General features: G+C 39.8%; 2 protein-coding genes across 2 annotated transcripts in view; one reads left to right on the forward strand and one right to left on the reverse strand.

The window, feature by feature from the left end:
* Positions 1-13,225, forward strand: part of clcn2c (chloride channel 2c) — a 168,355-nt gene extending 155,130 nt beyond the window's left edge. The window contains exons 20-23 of the mRNA XM_040131541.1: positions 2,887-2,925; positions 4,533-4,637; positions 9,975-10,061; positions 11,905-13,225. Coding sequence (XP_039987475.1) covers positions 2,887-2,925; positions 4,533-4,637; positions 9,975-10,061; positions 11,905-12,099 — 426 coding nt within the window. The 3' untranslated portion in view covers positions 12,100-13,225. The remainder of the gene's footprint in view (positions 1-2,886; positions 2,926-4,532; positions 4,638-9,974; positions 10,062-11,904) is intronic.
* A 4,355-nt stretch (positions 13,226-17,580) lies between these two features.
* On the reverse strand, positions 17,581-24,307 carry LOC120791569 (heat shock protein beta-7-like). Its single transcript, XM_040130014.1, has 3 exons — positions 23,858-24,307; positions 19,719-19,879; positions 17,581-18,078 (listed from the first exon to the last, which is right to left on the reverse strand). Exons 1-3 carry the CDS (start codon positions 24,102-24,104, stop codon positions 17,887-17,889), a joined length of 600 nt encoding a protein of 199 aa, XP_039985948.1. The 5' UTR covers positions 24,105-24,307; the 3' UTR covers positions 17,581-17,886.
* Positions 24,308-24,565: the final 258 nt, after the last annotated feature.

Genomic DNA, 24,565 nt, shown 5'->3' on the forward strand with positions numbered 1-24,565 from the left:
TTTGTGCTCCTCAAAGTATTAAAGACTGGCATTTGAAGTTTTCCTAACTGTGAACCAAACTTTGTACAGATATTCATGGTTCCCAGACAATGTATCCTAATGACTTTGGTGATTCTCTTAATTTTCCTCTGGTGCCAAATTGAGGTTCACTTTTATAATTTTTATGGAAATATCCCAGATCTTAGATGGATTGCTGTGAAATTTGGTACAGACATTCATGATCCTCAGAAACATAAAAGCTTGAATCCCCTGACCTTACATCTAGCGCCATCATCAGGTCAAATTAATGCTTGTCTAATACTAAGGTTTATTACCAAATACCTGAAAAACTATTGACATTACCACCAGACTCAACTGTACTTTATGTTACAACTGTACTTTTAGTGCTAATTAGTGGATGATAGCATGCTAACACAATAAACTGAGATGGTAAATATTATACCAGCTAAATGTTAACATGCTAGAATTATTGCTCCTGAGTAACCAGAACGTTGGTTTTGGTCAGGCACATTGCTTTTTAATGATTTGGGCCCCACAAATGAAATTCTATTAAGCAAAGCTGGTGAAGTCTGGGCCAAAATACATTCTTTGCACAGTCACACAAGAAATTTTTGAACAAAGCTGACACAAGCTTCTCAGTGAGATGATCTTCTTTTTTTGTTGTTGATTTATGATAACTACTTTGCCTGCACTTGTGAGGACACTCTTGTGAATGTTGTGCATGAAGCTGTCCTACTTTGTTGATAAAATTCTATTAACTTCCATTGTATCGGGGTGGCAGCAGAACTTCCACACGAGTATATTCAAAACCTGGCCAAATAAAACCGAAACTTTCTGCATAGCTTAATACCACCAGGTGCAATTATATTGATAATTTAATAATAATCTGGATGAACTGACCCTTTAAACCAAAGGCAGATTTTTTATTTAGATTAGAAGATAAAGATACTAAGCCTTCCCTTCAGCAAAAATTGGAAGTGAGAAAGCCTTACCAACACCCCTTCCTTCCACTTTGGGCTGAATAAAGAAGGGACTGTACTGGAGAAAAGGCTCCTTTTTATCCAAACTTCCACATTCATAAAACTCTCTTCATTATATGCTTTAGCTGACTACATAATCCTACAGTGTGTGTGCATAATGCAGCAGTCTTGGGTGGTAGATTGTGCATTCCCTGCTGACCATGACTTGGATGGTTGCCCCTGATTGGGGGATCTGGTCGCTGGATAGAAGTAAAGATGGATCAATGCAAGAGGAGGGAGGGAGAAAAAGGAAGAGCAACAGACCTTTCTAATCTTTGTCTGGTCACAGAAACAGCACAGCAAGCAATACAGCTTCATCGGCCTATTGTCAGCACTCTGGAGTCCCACTGCCTCTCACAGGCCTCTGCACCCACCCACACACACACACACACACACACACACACACACACACACACACTTGCGTGCTCATTCAAATCTCATTTGAATATGCCCACACAGTTCTTCTAATTTCACTATCAGTCACATGCAGACTCACAAAGTTTACACTACAAACACACACACACACACACACACACACACACACACACACACACACACACACACACATACACACAAGAACACACTTCTGTCTCACTCATGTATCCAGATATTTGCTCTCTTAATAGAGCAGCTAATCTTTCTGAAAGCACCTATTTTGCATGCACAGTCCTACCTCTCTCTCTCTCTCTCTCTCTCTCTCTCTCTCTCTCTCTCTCTCTCTCTCTCTCTCTGTCCCTCAAAAACCACTTTCTTCTGCAAACATAAACACATACCAGAGTGATTTGATCTCCCCACTTTCTTTAGTTTACATTTTACCCCTGGAACAACAGTGTGTCTTTGCAACATTCAGTGTGCCCTTCTGTTGTGTGACAAGCAGAATGATCAGTGAGACAGTAGTGATAAAGTGTTGTAGGTGTGCGCGTGTGTGTGCTTGTGTTTGTGTTTGTGTTTGTGTTTTGTCTCATCAACTCCAGGCACGTCTGGCCTCTGCTTGCATAATGCTACAGTAGGGCACCACTTTTCTACCCTGCGGCAACAGTTGCTAGGGTTACCGACAAGTCAGCCACCACAGCGATGAGGACAAATGAGCTCAGGGCTCCCATCAGCCCCTGGGTCACATGCTCTATTCCTTTCTCTCTCTCTAACACACACACACACACACACACACACACATGTTCTCCTGCATTAAATCCTGAGAAAGTAAATACCTGTACTTGATACCTGCACATGACTAAACACTTTGAAATCATATTTCACAGTCGGTCTCACACACACACATACAGAGCTGCATACACACCCATGTGATAACGTTCTCACACACTCAGTCGTACATTTCCATCACTCAGACCTCTGTAATGTTCTCTTTGCATATCCGTAAGGCGCGGGTTTGCTAGTTTGACTCCAGCTTGCCAAACGTTGTCAGCCTGTCAGTTATGAGCCGTGAGTCTGAGAGCGTCGCAGATCCATCATTATAATGATCATCTGCTCTGACATCTCATACATCACATCCCCCGCACTCATTAAATGTACTGTAGTCGCTCTTATAGTCACTCATTCCATTTCTGTCCATCTGTCTCAACACAGCGGCGCTATATAACACTTATGATGTGATGCATGGGTGATTATGTGTTTTCAATGCGTCATTTTACCTTCTGTGAGCTGATGTAGTGGACGAAGGCACATGTGAAAAGTACATTTTATTTAAGTTTATTGAGATAATAACCAACTGGACAATATTGTTTACCATTTCATCATTGCTTGTATATTTGTTTTACACTTTGGGTTTCGTCATGTTCTGTGTTTAGTGTGTGTACTATATATCCGTGTTTTCTGTACTGACTGCTCTCCTATTCCTTCCTCTTTGCAGGATGACGGAGATATGGAAGATGACATGACCGTTAGAGAGGTAAGACGGACAGTCAGTCACACTACAGATATGAAGACACACACACATTACAACCACTGAGAGTAAAGCACCAAGGGGTCACAAGATATCAGAGATGAAACTGTTAGTCCTTAATCAGAAAAAAACATATTGTGTAGTAAATCCTTCTACTCTGTCACAGATGAACTGTTAGCTGTGAAAAAAGGAAATCAGACCAATCTTATCTGAAAGGCATGAGGTGGTGATAGTGTGTGAAATATGTAATGAAAGTGATATCACCCAGGTATCTTAGCTTGCGCTTGTAGACTATTTTTTTAAACAAAATGTCTTTGTTACAGACTGAGCATATGGAGTTTCATAGAAATGGGTGTTTACCAGGTACAAGCGTAGGGAGTTCAATCATGAAGGTTTCGATGAAGAGTTTTGATCTGTCATGATGGTGTGAATGCTGTTTCCCAAACCCAAGAAGGAGAATCTGGTGGCAACACTTTTTTGGGGACTTTTTTCAGCTACCGGGACAGTGTATGTGGGCTTGAGTCAAAATAAACTACAGTGTAGGTGCATGGTAATGCAGGAACATGTCACCCAGTGCAACAGTGTGGCTCACTGATGTGTTTTTAATAGTTTTTGGACAATACTGGAGCTCTGTGGCAGAAAGATTAGAGAGATTAGTGAGATACACACACACAATACTTGTTAAAAGGATACATTCATTGTTGGCTGTGGTCTTTTCATGGAATTTGTTGACAGAAAGAAAAAAATGTAGTATAACCAGCCTTATCTTACAGCTATCCAGTGCATTGGATTCTAGGTATCAGTCTTCAAAAACCCATACTTGTCTAAGTCGAACCTCAGCTTGCGCTTGATGACATCACGCTCTGACAGACTTTTCAGATTTCTCAATATCCCCAGACAGAAAGATTACCCTGGAGTCTTATATTTTTGGATATGGCATCATTCATAATTCATCCATCAACAGCACCTCTCATTTCCTCTCTGTCAGCTGCACATTCCTCACACTTTCCACCTCTATCCCTTCTTTTTTTCTCTCAGAATCACTCATCGTTCTCCTCTCATACGTCTGCCGTGTCATCGCTTCTCGCTATGTCTCCCTTCCTTGTTTGCCATTCCCCTTCTTCACCATCGTTGTAGGTCTCATATGATTTATAGACTCGTTTCAGTGCAGTGTCCGGTCCGTTGATTGTCTATCAGAGAGAGGTGATTTTTCGGGAGGTGCTATGGGTTATTTGATGCTTCTGCCTTCTGATTAGTGACTGACACCAGACATAAAGGCATCGTCTGTTACCAGCCTCTATTACGCACTCTGTCGCTCCAAGTTTTATTGCCAGTCAAGAAAATAAATGTTTTGCCAACAAAGCCAGGCTGTACCACTGGGAATCAACCTTTTTATTAAAGCTGAAAGTCAAGCCAGTGTCATCTGTCTCTGTTATAGTTGGATATGATGCAGTTTATTCGATTACCTATTAATTAATTGATCAATACTACACTGGCTGTTGAAAGTCCTTAAATGCTGCAGAGACACCTATCTTTTGTTCCTTCTTTTGTTGGCAACGCTTTAGTGATTAACTCTCATCACTCTTTCCCCTCATCTTCTGTGTGTTTTGTAGATTGTAGAGTGGTCGGAGAAGCAGCTTGATGAGCAGGTCAACTTCAACAACTGCAAGATCGACCCCGCCCCATTCCAGCTAGTGGAGCGCACGTCACTGCACAAGGTCTGATTGTAAATACAGCTGTTGTTCAACCTCTGTGTTGTGTGTCTCTCATACTGGAGTGCAAACGTGCATTCTTGGTACTAGGTGTGTCCCTTAGTATTGCGATTCATGTTATCCACTCTGATAGAACACTGATACCTCTGAATTTGATTGATTGTGATTCCTGGTGTACGACAACTGCTTCGATTATAGGAACATGTGCATCAGCACTTATTCGTTGATTTACATGTTCATTTGTGTAGCAGCTCTCAAGGCCAAACAACAAGGCAATTCAAAGTGCTTTACATAAGACTTAAAAAGGCAATAAGACAAGATACAAAAGAAACAGAAGACCTTATAAAGAGACACATAAATAGGATTTAAAATAGTATAATAAAACAGAAGATAAAAATAAACTAAAGCTGAATAAAACTGATAAAACAGGAGAATAAAAGTTACATCCCACCTTCAGTGCAGTGCAAGATACAAATAAATAGTCCCAAATTAAATTTCATAAAAGGCACTGGCAAACAGAAAAGTTATAAGCCTCAATTTAATAGAACTTTGTAGAGTTGGAGCAGACTTTAAGTTTATTGGTGCATAACAACTGAATGCTGCCTCTCCATCTTTTGTTTTGTCCTTTGGGACAGTAAGTAGACCTGTACCAAAAGATCTCAAAGGCCTGGATAGACCGTAATAGATAAAAGCATTTTACATTTTTCTAAATCCTGATTTGTTCACTGCACTTATTCAGTGATTGTATAGGACCACTGTAATTTGTAGATATTGTTATGTAAATCTGTGTGTCAGAAACATAATTTTAGCAAGATATTTTGTTGTTTTCCATCATCTGAGATAGTAGGAACATGAAGATGGCCCGAGAATGGAGCCTTATTTTTGTTTGTACAAATTAACTGAAATCAATCCCCTGCCCTACAACATGTGACCACAATTACACACTACAAGTCAACAATCAAGTTATTTTAAGCTATGGTGTTTTTATACAGTGCTTGAAAAGCGTTTTTGACACACTAAAAAGATAGAATGGACTTTGTTAAGGAGCATCTAGAAATGCACCACTGACTTCTGGAATAAGCAAGTTTATCTGCATAACCAATTAACCCTTTAAACTCAGCTCTTTCATAAACGTGGTGCACATTAGACATTTTCAACGAATTTGGACGTACAGTTTTCAAGAATTCGTCTCCTTTTTTGACTACCAGACTGCTTTGAAAGTAAGAAAATTACCATCATTTTACGGTTTCAGGACTGAACTCTGTCATGCATTCTATTTGTTCTTTTTGAAAATTAGTGTAATCCATCAATACATATATTACATATTCATAAAACCTTTCTTCCTACTAAAAGTCCATGAATATTGTATAGTGATAGTGCCTTGTGGGTGGAAGAGTGGGTGGTTGAAGGTTAGGATACTATGACTGGGAAATTTATCAATAACATCTTCAGCATTGTCATATCACAAGGCATTTCTCCTCCCAATGGAAAAGTTTTCTATTAGACTAAACTTGATGTGAGGCCAGCCAGCAGTTACAATACTCCCAGTGCTCCTTTGGTGACACCAAAGGACCATGCAAACAACCCAATAGAACACACACACACACACACACAAGCACACACACACACACACACACACACAAACACACACATTCAAGCCAAATTTACCCCCCACTGTCTATAAGAGAAAGAGACGGAGCAGCATAATGAAAGAAGCTTTAGTTCTTTAGAGCTTGTCTTGATTTAGTTTTCTTATTGTGGCACAGTCACACAATCTAGAAGAGCCTCTGTCTTCAACACATGCACAAACACATTTGAGTGTCGAAACGCTCACTTCCTACCAAGCATACGCACAAAAGCACACACTGACTTTGTGGCTTGCCAGCAGCTGTGGCAGTGGCTAATTTTCTTCATTCATAATGCTACCTGCTCTAGCCCAACTCCCCTCCCTCTCTCGTCCTCTGAGCTCTGCGCAATTACTCTTTAAACATTTAAGAGAAGCATCCTGCACCAATCCATCTCGCTTCCCTCCCTCCGCTGCACACTGCCAAAAGCCAATACCACGCACAATCTCCTTCAGAATATTAAACACCACCCTCCACCACTGCCGGTGCTGTATACAGGCGTGTGTATTAGTGAAATTATTCCTTCTGCATCTGAGCCCTGCTCTCTTGCTCGGCCTCTCTGAATCTGGCAACCATTTATCACATGCTGTTTACTATTGTTGTCGTGCGTTTGTCTGCAGGCCCTTTTGTAACAGACAAATCTGTTTGTTGGAATATTTACGTAACTTAACATAATATATTTTCTCTGTATTTTTGCCCGGGGCCACCGTCAGTTTGTTTGAGGAAGTGGCAAACAGGACTCAAAGCAGCCCACACTTCAATCATTTTCATCAAAGAGAAGACCTCATGAAGGTGTTGTTCAAATAACAAGTATCATAAAAAAAACAAATTCCATTAAATGGTTGGTTCACTCAAATTACAAAAACAAAAACGTACAGATATGTGGTGAATTAAAGTAAAACCATGTGACTTCGTAAGGTTTTGAGCCATGTTGGCACTGACTTTACAACTCTAGGACTCTAACTCTATTACTATTACTATTATATTTTACTACTCTATTCTTTCATTTGGTGGAGGAGATTGTATCTAGCATTTTTGTCTAAAATCTCCCAAAGGTTTAAACTTGGTTGAGATCTGGTTATTGCACAGGCTATAGCATGTGCTTCCCATAATTTTCATACTCATCAATATATTCAGTGACCCTTCAAGCTCTGTATGCAAACATCTGCATTTGTTATGTTTGTCCACTCATTTGTTCAGTTTCTTTTCTTTAATTTGTCACCCATCTGGGTTTCTCCAATGGCATCTAGTTCTGAAGGTAGCGGGAACTGATGTGCCCAGATATCCATCTCTGAGATTTCTGCTTTCAGTCACATACAATTGAGGGTAATGGAATGTGTATTTTTTACACTGTACGAATTAAACAAATTCACATGTTTATCAATGAGCTTTTGAGGTGCTGGCTTTAAAAGTCTAATCTGCAAGAAAGCAAATAAGCATATTTCACAAAATTTCAAATTACTGCTTTATCCATCGTTATGACCACCACAAAAAACATTCTATTCACCCCCAGTGTATTGGGTCAGTGCCTGAAATCTTAATGGAGACATAGTGTATATGTCAAAAGCTAGGCAAAAAAATAGAAAGTCAGGAAATGTATGTGTTTTTTGTAATTTGGGTGAATCGATCCAATGGTATCCTCATTAGATTTCAGTGTGTAATGGTGGAGATATATAGTGGAGATCATTTGTAGTTTCTGGTGCTGGCAGCGCTTCTTCAAATTAAGGCCACATTTCCCATAATCCCCATTCTGTTCAGTCAAAGAATTTCAATTTGTGATTGAAGAGGGAAAACACCAAATGTGAGTTCACTGTAAAAGGTAATGGAGGAGCTGCTAATCTAAGTCTTGTTTGTTTAGAGTCCATATTGGTCTGATGACACTATTAATAGCACCTTTAATCATTCAATTGCAGTTGAAATAGATGTGAATGGGTTGAATTGGAGGTGAGCTGACACTGTCCCCAGAGAAAACTACAATATCCTCCTGTGGGGGAACACTTTGACAGATTACATTACAGCTGGCCCTTGACTAAAAACACTTAACAATCTTTTCTTTGGCACGGCTTCCTTTTACTTGGCACAACGGGATCAATTTCAAATGTCCCAAATGCCTACTCTGGCTAAGCATAAAGTCCCATTAAATACTAAAAGGGTCTAGAACAAAAAGTCTAGTTGGCATCAGTCCTGCAACCTTTCTGATCCGTCACTGAAGTTTTTGACCTCTCCCTCTTTTTGCTTTTAGCTGCATGCAGCCACACTCCTCCATAGTAACTCTAGTGGTGAAGATAAGATTAAATGAAACTTTAATGATCCCTCTGGGGAAACTGAGTAATTGCATCGGCAAATACAGTACTAAACGGGCAATGAGTGTAAATAGAGCAAAACAGGGTCATAGGTATACAAGATCTACATTTTCAATAATATAAAAGAAAAACAAAGTAGAAATGTAAGAAATAAAGACATGAATGACAACGTCAGTATTCACAAAACATTTTAGCATTGTTGTTTTTGTCATTGCACAAAAATAACTCAGATCGTTTTTTTAGAAACGAAGAAATTCTTCTATCATGAATCATATAAATCCAGTTACCAAAAAGGTTATATATAACAGTTTGACAGTTGGCAGTCCTCTGTATGAAACCATCAGTATAGGCTGACATGAAAGGTTATTTAACAGGGACATTTTTTGGAGTGGCCAGTTTATGGCCTGTAACTAAACTAATGTAAATTATGGAATTGGTTTCAACACTATTATTAGAAATTGGTCTAGACATTTATACCCCTTTTATAAGATAGACTGCACTTTAACATCTTCAATCTACGTTTGACCCTTTTCATGAGACAGCATCACTTTCAGAGGCTCCAGTCTGAAGTGGGAGTCTATATATTAATACTAAACCCTAAAGATCCCTTTTAGACGTGTTTTAAAACACTCTGCTTTGAATAATAATTTGTGTCTGATATGGTTTTTCCACACAATAGTTAAATTACATTGTTAAAAATTCTTGAAACTACATGTAATCCTTCATCTTCAACGAAATATCCCAAAACATTGTTCATTTAGAAAGTTTAACACCTGGAAACAAGAAGTCTCCTACTTCATTTAAAGGTTGATTCTCAGCAGTATCTTTCTCTGTCACCTACTACATTTGTGTTTGGGTTCCTATTATATTCTCTGTTTCTACTGTATACTTCACCTAGATTATTTGGCCTCTCCACACACTATTACAGGCCACCTAAAGCTTAGGTCTGTAGCACTTTAGACCGGACAGATGTGGGCTGTTATCTGATGCATCAGTCTCTGATTGGCAGTTAAACCTATAGTTTGTGTTTGTTCTTTGTGAAGTAATTTGTTGCCCTCATAAAGACCTTTTCCCAGCCTTGTAGCCAGGTTAACAGAGGCTTTTCTATCTACATTCTACTGCAGTCTTTTCATTTATCCCGCTTTGTTCAGAGCATTGTTACAGCTGGTCTACAGCTAGAACACTCTGAATGTCCCGGTGTCTCATCCCCCAAAGTGATCGTTTCCCATTTAGCTGAATATTTGACTAGTTGAGTGAATCCATTGTGAATGAAGTTGTTGTTGGATAATTGAAGTCAGTGGTGCATTTCCCTAAAAGAGCCTCATTTTCTTTTTTAAAGCAGGAACCCAGCACATTATTGTCTCTGGATTGTGCCGTTTCTATTTTTTCCAACCACCTCTTATGTTCTCCTACAGACCCACACCATCTTCTCCCTGCTGGGCCTCGACCACGCCTACGTCACCAGCATTGGACGCCTCATCGGCGTGGTTTCCCTCAAAGAAGTAAGAGTCTTCTCGGGGTGTTTGTCTTTTTTTGGTGTATTCTGTAGTATTTTCACATAATTATGATATATCTTTAAGCACTTTATTAGGTGTTTCATTGGTTTCATACCTCTTGAACCCAAACTTGAATCCAAATCCATTTTTTCTAAATTTCTTCATCCCAGCCTCATGTAAAAAGTCATGACTGTCATCATTTACACAGGCAGCATATTTACTGCTTTTGTAACTGTAAAATTGCTGTCAGTATCATCAGGAGTGCTGTCACAGTGCTATACATGCTTAGACAAAGACATTTCAATCAACAATGATTCCTCCCCCTCTGCCTGTTATGTACTGAGAGACAAAAGGCTGTTTAATATTGCTGTCTCTTTCTGTTGTCTTTGTCTGTTCTCTGCTCCCCTCCCTCTCCTTCCAGCTGTACTGCCTCACAAACAACTGAAAACCCCTCTTTCTTTGTGAATTGGCCAGGAAGTGGCGAGAGGATTGTTGCTAAGTGCAGTGCTGCTTGCCTGTCCCTGACATTTAGTCTTTTTTGTTCTGTGTTCTACCAGCAGACAAAAAACCCAGCCAAGGCAGATAAAGCCCAGCCTCTCGCAGTCTGCCCGTCTGTCACAAACATGCTGTTATATCATAACCTGTCTGGTCCATAAGGAAGAGAGGAATCATAGGGATTCTTGTGTGCGGGATTATAGTGCATTATTTCCACCCTACAGCATTCAGACATTATTCTTTTCACTATCACACTGGATCTGTAGCACCCAGATCCTTCACCCTATCAAATGACAAACTTGGCTTGGCCAAACAGAAAGGTCAGTTATACTCTCTCACACAAAGAGGAATGAGAGATGGGATGAAAGAGACCACAAAGAATCACAACAAACTTTCACACCGTTTCAAAATGTTCAGGAGACTGAATAATGGTTTCTTTACACATTCAAATGTATGTATACTTATTTATTTATTGATTTTTTTTTTTTTTTTTTAATTTTTTAATTTTTTTTTTTTTTTGTGATCAATTATGTATTCTTTACATAAGAACGGGGAAGCACCAGGATAGAAATAAAAGTGATATAAGGCAGACAAGGCAAAGTGTGACACGTTTCTTTACCCCCCCAGCTTTTCCTTTGTTTCCTCCCACCAACCAACCCACTTCACCCCCACCCTCTAGCAAACTACCATCACACTGCTACCCAGGATTCCCATGACCATTGTAGACATGAATCAGCATCATTCAGACACAAAGGGGAATTAGAAAATTAAATGTGTGTTTGATGTTGCTAAATTGGCTTCATTTTCCATTTAGGGACGTATGAAAAACTGGGATGTTTTTATTTTATATCAATTTATTTATGCTGTTGGGTTTTCACCATGGAGGGATCAGTTTTCATCTTCAACACACCCAACTAAACTTTCCAAAACCTTTTTTTAGTGGTGGGAGAAAAAAAAATTGCAATTACTCATTGGCATTTTGCAAAAACTGATAATTACTTTAAGCAATCTATAGATTTTTCATGTGATTATAGCATTCTCGGCTCCTTTCTTCTTTCTGATGACATGCGTTTCTGTGTAACGATGAGAAAATATTACTGAAAACTGTTAAAGTGTGTGTGTTGGATTGGTTTTCATTTTTGACACACTCGACAAGTGGAAAAAAAAAGTATTCGGAGATAAAATATTGTTTAACCAGAGAACTGTTGCAGCGCTGTTAAAAACTCACCATTGAATGCATCAACTCACTCCATTAGCAAATTTTTAGTGAAATAATAAAGCATAAATTATACTCTCAACATCCTTGGGCTCTGTTTTGAGATCTTTTCTAACTGGCTTGTCTGTCTTCACCCAGCTTCGCAAGGCCATTGAGGGCTCTGTGACAGTGAAAGGTGTGAAGGTGCGTCCTCCTCTGGCCAGCTTCCGGGACAGCGGCACCAGCAGCAGTGAGAACGAGGCCACCGAGCTCCACAAGCTGTGGGACCGCCACAAGAGCATGTCGCTGCCCCGTGAACATACCCCCTCTGAATCCGACGAGAAATCCCAGTGAGGGAAAGTAGAGGAGGAGGTGGAGGAAGAGGAGGAGGAGTGAGGCCTTGAGGTCTTTAATGCCCCAAAGCCACAAACATGCAAAAATCCTCAGGGCTTAGGATCAGTATTTAATTCTGGAAAGAGTTCTACTGCTACGCCAGCCTCCTCTCAACTCCTCATCTACTCCTCTTTCACCCCTCCACCATCACTCTGCTTCATAGGCCCCCCGGTACTTTCTCCTGGAGCCTTGCACTGACCAAGCCAGACACTCCACAGGAGGCTGGAACACAGCTCAACCTGTGCCCTGCTCTCCAATTTCCCTCGGGAACCCACAGCAGAGCGAATGTGGATTAGGGAGGAGTAAAAAAGACGCATGTTGGTCGAATCCAACAAGGGACTTGGAATGAGTCGAAATCTTTAAAAAAGGGATTTTTTTTTTTTTGGTTTGTTTTTTTTTTTTTTAGCAGACTTCGTTTAGCTCGTGTATCTTTAGAGTTGAGATCAAAGTTTGGACCTGCAAGAGTTATCTTTTGAATGAGTCTTCCACTTGAGCAGAGAAATCTAGCAATGATGACAGGGAAGAATAATGAATGTGTGTACTGTTAGTGTGAGTGTATGAAATGAGAAAATGTGAGTGTGCATGACGAAGGAGGTAGCAAACGACTTTTTCTTATAGGATTTTTTTTTGTTACCTTTAGAACACATTTCAGTCTCTGTTTTCCAGCTTGAATAATTTAATTTCTGACTGACTGGGTGGACTGGGTTTAACTGGAAATTGCCATGGTGCCATTTCTTTGAAAATCACACTAAAGTTTGACCCACTGTAAAGCACTGGACTCATATAGGGACAGATGCCTTAGTTTTCTGTATTTTCAAGGTTCCATTATTACTTTTTTCCTTGCTCACCTTATCTCCTGATTGCGAGTCTAAATGGTCGGGTTGAGAGTACAGTCTATGCAAGCAGACATGCCTGTTGGCAGCAGCGAAAGCACCCGTAGCCCTTCTCATAACATACACACTCCTTTCGTACTGTAGCTACAGCCTTGTATCACAAAGACACATAGAAAAACACACAGAGATGCACTCAGAGAGTGGAGGTTTTCTGCTTATCTAAATATAGCTCTTAATAACCGTTCCAGAGAAGGTTGGGGAGGATGGAGAGGGCAGGAAGCGAGGGAGGGAGGGAGGGAGGGAGGAAGAGCAGGGAGCAAATGGATGGTTGAAAGAATGAAGACGACATTGCCTAACCAGCTGCTCAGGGCCCTCTCATCAACCTGCCTTTGATCGCCATGTTAGCTAACCCCCATTGCTGTGTCAGAGACACAGTAGCCCCCCCCAACAGCTATATGATGTCATGATCCAGGGCTGAGGCAGACACCGGTGTCAACATGCACCGCACTAGATGACAATATGTGAGGAGAATCAGCTTGATTAATGTAGACCAGTAGTCTGAGTGAACTGAAGCACGATCAGGTGAGGTTAACTGGGGCAAAAACCCTACAGGAAATCCACAACTGGCCTTCAGCGAGTATTCAGAAATGAAGTTTAGCCATTTAGAATTCATCCAGCTGACCAACGGAAGGCCAACTCATTACTAGAGAAAATTAGCACTCCAGCTACGAGCCCAACGCGGATTTTAAACCAGGAACTCCAGCCATTAATATTTTGATGGCAGCATGGTTTCTGATTCAGCAAGCAGTCTGACATGACACATAACGTATAAGTACTGTGTATTTAAAAATTCATGCCTGCTATAATGCCTGTCGCTTGTCAGCATGCTCTCTAATCATCGACAGAAAAACATGGATTTGTTTTCCCTTGTCCACTTCCACTCCCATTTTTTACTTATCTTGGCTACTGATCCCAAATACTGTATGTCCCTGTAAGACACAGGCCTTTTTTGTTTGTTTGTATTTTTTATCTAGTGCATTTTTGTTTTGTTTTTTTAACCAAGCAACAATGCCCACTACTTCCCACAGACTTGAGCGCTACTGTTTGGATGCCTTAAAAACTCACCCATACCCAGCTTCAATGTCATGTTCAGCATACGATCCGTTGCATGGATTTTACTTTTGGTGGTGTCTTGTCTTGCTGCACGCCACTGAAAGTAAAATATACACAGTAAAGTAGCATGGCTTTGCATGATAGAGTGCATGTGGATTTGTTTTATGTGATCAAAATGTATAAGAAACAAAGGCTTGGCAGAAGTGAATATTGGACAAGTGAATGATGTTTTCTTATTGTTGCCATCTTGTGCCTGTACGCTATATGTGTTTTTATACTCTTTACATCTTATTTTGTACTTATATTCGATTGGCATCTTCCATTCATCCAATGAACTTTATGTATCGCCTGATTTAAACTGGGGATGGGGTCTTTGGGTTAGCAAAGTTATACTTACAGATTAATATATTTAACATCATTCCTGTAATATAAAATCCTAATTTAATGTCAACCTTTAATCTGAAATTGTTGACTATTCTCTTTTTTTGCCAGAGATTTTTAGGGGCTTGTTATATGATGTTTGTTGTATTTTTTTCAACATTTGTTGATTTTTAATGTTGATTTTCATGCTGTCCTTTATGTTGTTTTGTTTTGTTTTGTTTTGTTTTTTAATCTTTTGACATACTGTCTGAAGCATTTCTATTAAGACGTTTATTTGTAAAGTGCAAATAACACTATTGGGATGAAGGCTCACAGTGACTGCCTGACAGGAAAGCAAAAGAAATGTAATTGTGAGGCCAGGGGAAGGTGAATGTCAAAGCGTCCAGTTGGCAACATGTTCATTCCACAAGTGCCTGCATCAGTGTTTGGATCTGGTTTTCTACTCATACACATGTAGACAAGGCACTTTTCACACACCCCCATATAAATCTGGAGGCAGGGTGGATGATGTGTGCAATTATCACCATGGCAACCCCTTGTCGTCGTCACACACCCCTACCCCGCCACCCCCGCCCCAGGGACTGACCGAGATTCACTCGTCTGATTTGGTTCTGTTCATTTGTTTGTGCTTTTCATCGATTTTCATTATTCAGCCTTCTGCCAGAGCCTTCCCCTCCGCGAACATTTCACAATTTTTCATTTCACTTGCTATCAGACAGATATAGACCGAGGTAGATGCATATTTATTAGTCTGTATTAATCAAGGTTGAAGTTTTTTTTTATGGATGATCTACTTGTTGGTAATCAATTTGTGCAATAACAGTTGTTCATCTCACTTTGTAACCCAGTTTTAATTGATGACATGAATGCAAGATAACCTTATTTTTGTAAAGAAACCTGAAAAGTGTAAAAAGATGTATGTATAAGAGGAGAACTGACGCTCACGCGGGAGCTTCAGTGTGATAAAGTGATGTTTGATTTAAGGGGAAGGTTTCCCAGAAGCCTCAGTAAAAGCTGACAGAATCTCACTCGAGTCATCATTGAAATATTTAAGACACAGTTTGCACCTTTAGGTGTTCAGTTCAAGTAGAAAAATGGCTCTGACTCCTCACTTTGGCTTTGGGAAACCTTCTCTGTCTGGTCTTAAAAGGCTCTCTGGTGAATCTTGCTGCATGGACTGTAGCTGGCGCTCTCGTACAAGAACCCCTTAAGCACTGATGCTGGGTCAGTTTTATCATGCTCCCCTCTGTTCTCTCCTTCAGTTTTGAGGGGCTTTGATAAGGCCCGATCCTCACATCAGCTGTTAAGGGTTATCTTTTATCCACTCCTTAGGGCTCTTACAGACTGTACATTATAAATACTGGAGGTCTCCTCTGCAGCAAACCCCGAGGCCATAACCGGACAGAGCTGAACAAAATCCAGAGCTATTTTTCACACAGAAAAATGAAACATTGTTTTGTATATCAGGGATGAATAAATGAGATTTTAACAAACACATATTTTGTTGAAGATTACTTTCTCCCCGGATTTTTGTTATTCTGCAGCTGTATTCCTCTCCCGTCACTCCTCTTCTTTCCCCTCAGCAACAGCTGGAAAACACCTGGAGTGCTGTTTGTATCTTCCGCTGATACTCCCAGTGGGGAGGTACACACAGTAATGCCACAATAATGTTAGAATTAGGTCATTTTGTCCCAAATCTTTTTATAGTACTGAGAGTCAGAGGCTTTATACAACATTTGTTCCTAACCCTGCATTTTGATTGGATGAGAAGTCCTCCATAAATACTCACTACTGCAATATTCATATTTCTACACCAAAGTTTTATCTTTTCCAATCCAACTCACCGAATAAAGAATAAAGCCTTTAATGAGAACAGGCAAACATTTAAGCTCCAAGTGCAGTAATAAGACATAAACACTTCCTCATGGTTAAATGTATGCTTACTCTACAGTAATGGAAGTAAACTATTAGCTATGTGCAACACTGGTAAACCTTTGATCATCAACGCCACATGTGGCATTACGATGGGACTGTAAAGATGCAAAGGCTGCACATTCTAATTAAAAGTCCAGATCATCAGGCCCAACGAGGCCTGTCCCTTGTCAAACGCAAACGCAGCCAAGAAATTCAGCCTAGACATGCCATATAGGATGGAGGGTAGAAAATTCCCATCTTTACAACTTTTGGACAATTGAAGGCAGTTGTATGATTACAGAGTTGCTTTTGTGATGGTTAAAGATATTGAGCATTGACTACATGCACTAAGACACATGAGCATTTAATTACCTGGAAGGATGGAGTGAGGTGCCCATGTTGTTTATTTGTTCGGGCACTTCCATTTTACTTTGTGCAAAATTGGACAATGTATATCAGAGCTTTCAGAGAAATCCGTTTTTCAATCGTAACTTATGTCATCGTCAGAAACTGGGAATCGCAGTGACTTCAACATCAGCACCGGGTTTGAGCGCTGCAGTCATAAAGTCAGATGATCCTTGTCAGCTCGTATAGTCAAGGAAAAAAAGGAAATATCACGTCCCTCAGAGCATCCGGCCATGAATTAGGTCACAGAGAATACTTAGAGCCTAAGGGTTTGCTCCACCCCTAAAAGTGTGAGTTGGGGAAGGGCAGGGGAACAGGCACTGCTCTGCATCAATGCCCGTCCCTGAAAATAGCTCATCGTGCAATTTGGGGCCATCAACATGTAATTCCTGAATGTCTGACACAACAGTAGACAACAGTAAGTGCTGTACCTGAAAAATCCAAAGATATTGAAGTTATCCAAGTGGAGCACTTAATTTCCAGTAGTACAGCACTAAACGTAACTAAAATGGCGTTCCTGCTTATGTTTTCATCTTGGGAGTGTTTACTGCAACAGTTGGCTCGATTATGAACAGCAGCTGCAATATTTTCACAGGCTCAGTTTTGTGACCGTGTTTGCCCTATAAAGGCAAATGTCGCTGACTGACTGAGTGATGAAGTTACTCCATTGGAGTTTCAAAATGAATTGGCACAAACAGTTTTTATTACATCATCAGGGGCTCATCTATAAGGCAGTGACATTAAAGAAAAAGCCATTACAATTAACCAAATATAATTACACATTTTTTGTAAAAAAAACAAAACATATTCATGGCATGTCTAAGAAAAATTTTCATACAACTTAGTTTGACACAATAAAGTATTGACACAAAAACAACGTTTCTGAAATGTTGATAAAAGGAAAACGGTCAAGGGGTCACCATCATGGATATCAATAATAAATCATTAATAATAGTATTAACCATCAATGCAATGTGGCCAGCAGTTGTTAAGATATATTGACTTGACAGGTGAATGTACCTCACTGACAACACTATATTAAAGTAACAATTTGAAAAAAATGGTAGCTGAGGTTCCAGGAGAAGCATCAAGAGGCTACAAGTCAAAGATGAGCTTCACAGCGGTAGGTGGGAACACCCAGGGGCTCCGGGCCACTGAGTGTTGTGGTTCGGCGAACGCTCACCACCAGGGTGCCATTGGGGTTAAGGTTCCCACTGACCGACAGGGGGTCCATATCCTCCGGGAACAGGGACTTATGGGTGAATGTGTTACTGACGCTTCCATCATCCAATACCTGAGAGATATAAACAGAATGTTAGTAAAGGTGGAGCTGTGGAAGGAAGGATTGATCTGTGAAAGCTGCTGGAAAGGGGTAAACGGGGGGAAGAAAAGATGTTGAAAAGAAAGGTCATCGAGCAAAGAGGACGAAAGAAGAAAGTGAGAAGAGCAACAGGGCAAAGGAAGGCGCGAGGGCGAGAAAAAAGGGTGCGAATCAGTGAAAGAGAGCGAGGCGAAGAGGTCAGCGCTGCTCAGCTGGGGGGGAGAAAAAAACGAGGGTAGCAGAGGAGAGGAAGAAGGAAATGAACACTGACTAGTTCTCTCTGAAGACTTTTTTTTTTTTTTTTCTGTTACAGGCCTTTAAGGCGAGCTGACCGGTTGTGGATATTTGCCAATTTGCCTGCTGACACCTGCTAAAATGATTTTCCTGGATCGCAGCAGAAGCATTGCCTCCTTGCTCTTCCACTCTCGCAGATTTTAAACATGATTAACATCAAACTGTGAGGGAAGAGAAAGAGTGCAAGACAGACAGCAAGCAAGCTGCAGCTTTCCTACAGATCAACTCACAGAACACGTCTGACTCTGGCATGATAAACATGTGGGTTTGTTTGTTGATTATATTTAATGCATGACTGATCAACACTCCACTTGTTTTTTATGAGAAAATCCTCTTTTATTAGTATCCGCAGTCATATATAGTAGGTCAGTGCTTTGAGCTACTGTAAATGCTGACATGTTCAAAATGACAAAAAATGCTAATGTTTAGTAATTATGATTTTTACCATGTTAACCTTCTTGGCATGTTAGTATGCTAACGTTTGCTAAATTATTTGCTAAATAGCACAAAATACAACATAAAGCTGAGGCTGATGGGAATGTCACCATAGCTGCAGGTATTTGGTCATAAACCACAATACTGGACAAACTAAAAACTGACCTGATGATGGCATCAGTACAAAGGTTGAGGGATCCCCAAAGTTACTACAGTTCATCCTGAGGGGGACATGAACGTCTGCACCAAATTTCATAGTAAATCCAACCTACAGCTTAAAACTACAATTGTAAACTTCCTGGTGCCGCTAGAGGTAGAGTCATGGGATCACCAAAGTCATTTAGACACATCATCTGGGAACCATGAATATTGTCTTTTTCATGCCAATCCATCAAATAGTAGTTCAGATATTTCAGTCTGGACCAAGGGGGTGGACTGACCATCAGACAGAGATTATTTTGGAAATAGTATAATTGATATTAGTATTAGTGTTGTAGTAATGGCGTTAAGCAGATCTGGATGATGATGATTCACTTGCTGGTTTAAATTTTATTCTGAGGTTTTTCCACTTTGACAAAAAAAGAAAGACTGAATATGTGGATTTACCTGAAATCAAAGTGGTCACGTGTAAAGATGTCGTGTGCTGTTAATGGTGCAGATCAGTCCAAACTTCAAAATGCAACTGACTGACCTTTAAAACTGTCAGTCACTGTCAGTTCATCCTAGCCTCTGATTTGTTCCCACAGTCATACATGAGTGTGATAATTGTGGTGTGACTGTGTATGTGTGCATGAAAACACACTTGAATCATGTTCACATCTGCTCTGCTAGTTCCCTCACACCCTCATCAGTCCAAAAAACCTCTGCTAACTATACTGACACACCTTCTGGGCGTGAATGACGACATGGTGTTTGTATGCCATCACCACGATGTCATGTGGCTCAAACTGGCTGACGTCAGCAGACACGTAGTAGCTGTCTCCCAGACAATGCACTCCGCCGCCTGCACTGCTCTGACGACCTGTCACAGCGCCACCCACGGGAGCTGCAGAGGAAAAACATATTACAGGACATGTTTGACTGTGAGAGAACATCTACAGCAGTAAAGGATGTTTAGACGCTTGGTTGAACATTGCAACTCATACATAAAGTAATATAAACAAGAAGACAATAAATGGAATGTTATGGGAATATTAATGGGAATGTTGAGAAGCATTTTTAAATCGAAATGTTTGATGAAAAGCATGAAAAATAAGAATTACAATGTGGCTCAACATGGTTAAGTTTATACATAATATTATACAGATTTTAATTTTTGTAATAGATTTACACTTTTTAATTTTTAATTTTATTTTTATTTTGCTCAGTTTTATGATTCTATTATTCAGATTTTTATTTAACTTTTCCTTCATATATTTCTATTGAAAATATGGAGTGCCAAAGTTATTTGAATAAGTTGTGTATAAATATAAAGATAAAAAACCAACAAATTGTGAGATAACTTAAGAAATAGTTCTAGCTAAACTTGTTATCATAAAATCTTATTTCAACATTCTTACTTTCATGTTAGTTTTATTGGTCTTCATTTTTATTTCATTATAGATTTTTTTATTTCATAAAGGCACTTTTATTAATGAGACTTATTTCAGAAGGCCACTTTTTAGTACAGCTGGGTTCACCAATCACATGACCCCAGCTGCTCAGCAGGCTCGCTTACTGTTGGCAAACTAGCACCCTGTTGACTAGAGCGAATATAGAGAGAGACTTTCTGTCTTTTTGCTCTTCACAGAGTTGTGCCGTTTTCTGAGGAACATCTTTACAATCAAAAACTGGTTAACTAGCTGGTTAACTCTGAATGAACCAGCTAGCTGTTGCCATTTACGCTGGTTTTTCACTCTCATCCCAAACTCACATAGGTAGGTAGCATTAGCAGCCTTGTTAAACTAAAAGAGAAGACAGTTCTCTCTTTGTTCTGCATACAGTGGCAGCCTTTACTCGGTTGATTCAGAATTAATTCGACATTTTATTGCTCTAGCTAACAGTATATAACAGCTAACAGTTGGAGTTTCCCCACTGGTCGTTGCTCTTTCAAGATAGTTGGGACAAACAGTTTCTGTTGTGTCCTCAGCGGTGTGTTTACAGGCAGAGTTGCCACCTTGGAGCCTTTGTTAGTAGATTTACAGATTTTTCATATGCTTTCAGCGACTTTTCTTCACAAAAGCACCTAGCGGCAAATCTAGCGACAAACCTTAGCTACTTTCCAAAGAAGAGAGTCGCCAGTATTGAGCAGCAGCTGACATAGACGTGAATGCTTCTAACTTTCTCTCTGAGCGATCATTTTACAGGTAAATGTAGCCGAAATCCAGAACAGCCGTTGTCTTTAACCGATGAGAGAGAAGCATACAGATATGGGGCGGTCCAGCCTTATACTAGGTTTGACCTAGTCTTTCTTTTTTCTGTGGGATTTACCATAAAATTCTCTCTACAGACAGGATTGGCTCTCTTTGGATGCTCAGAAGACTCTTTAATATTCCCTCCGCGCATCCAGACAGCTCTATTGTTTGGCATTGTACAAGCAAAAAGACGTATTCTCAACGACTGGAAGACACCAACTCCACCGTGCTCCAGAAACTGGTTGCATGAGCTTATTTTTGTTATCCACATGGAGAAACTGCGATCTCATCATTTAAAATGTCAACATCAATGGGAAGAATCTTGGGGTCCTTTTTTGCAATGTATCTGGACTTCATTTGACTGCATTGCTTTTTATGTATTGATTGGGTCTTATTTTGTTTTGTTCATGTACAGTTCTTTTCCTGATAGGCTGCATTCAACAATCACATGTGGATGATGTGTACTGCTATGAGGTTTTTCGTCCCTGACACGTGGTTAAGAAGATTTGTGTGTGTTTAAATATTCCCAGTTGTAACAAGATTAATATTTTTAAAAACTGGTACTATGAAATAGAAATCGATATGAAATTATAAGATTTTAATAAGACACTGTTATTATGAAAGTAAGAATGAAGAAATAACATTTCATAATAAGGAGTTTTCTCAAATTATTTCACTATACAAACTACACACAAATTATTGGTTTATTTTACATAGTTAATTAATATAAATTGTGCATTTCGTAATGTCAGGCCTTATGTCATATTTATTTAATACTGAACACTGAACTGAGTTTGGGGCTCCATATATTCAAGCCAAGCACCATTGCTCAGTTTTATGTTCACACTACAACACAAAGGTCATTAAACGGCACAAGAGACTGAAGCTTCCGTTTGGGCTGTAAACTTTTATAAAGTGCTAACATACTTAAATAATCCAAAGGGGTTAGTGAAATCAAATTTAAGCCTGACTATTGATTGTGCTTTAATCTGCCTGTAGCGTCACACCGGTAATAAACCTTTTTTTATTGTGGTAACTGCTTTGTGTTGCAGCCGATCTGTTTTAACACGTTAAGTCTATAAAAGTGTTTTTATATCAGCACTCCACCTCTTCTTTTTTATTTCATCTTGCTATTAGTTTTTTATGTGGCCCAGTAGATGATGTCTGGAGTCATGCAGATTCTTTTTCTCACAGTACACAGAAGCTCTTATGGCTCTAGCTCATTACTCTCTCTGAGCCACAGGCCCTTTTCATCTCTGTGGCGTTTCTCTTTCAATCAACCCACTACTGTAATGTGAAATACTAATGCTTCTGTCCTGCTGGTGGAGAAAATGAATGAAAAAGACTCTACGCTGTACCTGCTGCCAAGGTGCCCATGAGCAAGGCACCAACGCCTGAACTGCTCCGAAACTGTTAATGTGAAGCATGATGAAGCTCAGATGACCTTTCTTATGGGACTTTTTCACATTATAATATCAAAGATAAATAACATTTATCAGTTGATTTTTCAAAGACCCTTTGTGACCCAATGATAAGTAATTTGTCCTTGGTAATTGACCATTTACTAAACCCCACCCCCACACAGTAACTGTCAATTGGTATATATATATATATTTTTTCATTCTATCAAACCCCTATTTTTATTTACTTTTTTTATTTATTTATGTATTTATTTATCTGCCTTTCCAAAATCTAAAACAAAAAAGATGAGGGATGGATTAAACTGCATGTTTATCTGTTGTAACATAAGTTGCAAACCTTAGCATGTCCGACCAGCTAGCTTAGTACCGGCAGAGGTAGCCTAGCATTACTCCCAAGGCCATGCAGAATACTGTTTTCTGACTACATTAGTTTGTGGGGCTACAAGTTAAGTTTAAAAAGCCCAGTTCACAAATAGCACATACTCTCTGTAGTATTTCCTCGTTGTATGGAAACCAGTCTTGGATGCTATCCGAGTAACGTTAACGGCTTTGCTGTGGTCTTCACTGGATTTGGGGAAGTTAACATTCCAGCCACCCCAAGCTAACATTACCTGCTCTGTTTTTTGTAATAAAAGTAAAAACACACTGTAAGATAATATGAACAAATATGAAAGTTAAGCAACAAAAAAAGAGTTATGTTATAATGAAATAACAATCTGATCTTGCATTTTTCCTTATAACATTTGTAACACTGGGAATAACTATCTCTACACTGCAATAATGTCTCAAGAACAATGCTCGTATTTAATGCTTTTTACCTTCAGCTTTAACTTCAGTCTTTTAGCACAATATCTATGTGTATCTAGCCATCGAGTGTATGTTTAAGACCCCTTTTACAACAAGATTCTTGTTATATTACGAGTCAGCTGGAAAAATTAAAAAGTGAGCCAAAGGTTGTCAAACTTTAGCTTACATGTAATTCGTTAGTTACCTACATAGCTGATCAAATCTGCCAGTAGCTGTCATTTCAGCTGGCAAAATGGATGGACGCCAGCTAGAGAAGAAACACCTGCTTTTGTCTACATCTGTCTGAAATCAATGAAAATTATTATAATTGAAAACCGCATGCTGTGCAAAAACAGAAAGCTTGACAGGCATAGCAACAGCTACTAATTGGGACAGGGTTTAGTGAACAGTCAGTTCCCTTACCATTGAGTCCATAGGAGGATCTGTTCTGCCTGCTGAAGGGGGCCGAGCAGCTGGGTCCCCCAGGTCCTTCTTCTCCAAACAGACTGGAATGATCAGCAGAGTCAAGAAACGGCTCAAAAAGGGGGTCAAGAGAATCAGATGATCCGCCCAGTGAGCCCTCTGACCGATAGGAGCTGGAGGTGCTGTAACGTGCTGATGAGCGGTAGGACGAGGAGGATCTGCGGCTGGAGGATGTCAGAGATGCCATAGCAGAGGTATGTAGTATCCTTTCACACTTGCACACACAGTTTGAAAACAGCCCCAGAAGCCTCAGAAAACAAGACTTTTTCTTACATATGAGTTCTGTTAAGCCTCCTACGTATAAATACTGACAAAACAGATTGGAAGAAGTGGGTTACCAGAAGCTAATAACCTCTAACTCACTGTCCAGGGGTTTTTGTTGTGGGTTTTTATAAAGTCCTGGTGCATTGTGGGTCAGTAGAGCACAGCATGGGCTCTATATTGTGTTCTTCCTTTAGCCATAGATGGAAGTTTATCCAACCACTGGAGCCAAGAATGTAACGGACAAACTGATAAGGAGTGAAGACCCCCTTCTAACTCATACGTATACACACACACAGACACAAAAGCACACACCCACACACACACACACACACATACACATAGACACACAGTAGCGATAAGGCTGAAGGGGGGCTCTTGGAAATG

Source organism: Xiphias gladius, chromosome 7 (assembly GCF_016859285.1).
Source record: "Xiphias gladius isolate SHS-SW01 ecotype Sanya breed wild chromosome 7, ASM1685928v1, whole genome shotgun sequence".
NCBI lineage: Eukaryota > Metazoa > Chordata > Actinopteri > Istiophoriformes > Xiphiidae > Xiphias > Xiphias gladius.

Coding starts and splice junctions, on each gene's coding strand:
- LOC120791569 (XM_040130014.1), bottom strand. CDS start 24,104: ATGGCATCTCTGACATCCTCCAGCCGCAGATCCTCCTCGTCCTACCGC. Junction 19,880..23,857: donor ATCCTCCTATGGACTCAATG/GTAAGGGAACTG, acceptor TTTCCTCTGCAG/CTCCCGTGGGTGGCGCTGTG. Junction 18,079..19,718: donor TCGTCATTCACGCCCAGAAG/GTGTGTCAGTAT, acceptor TATATCTCTCAG/GTATTGGATGATGGAAGCGT.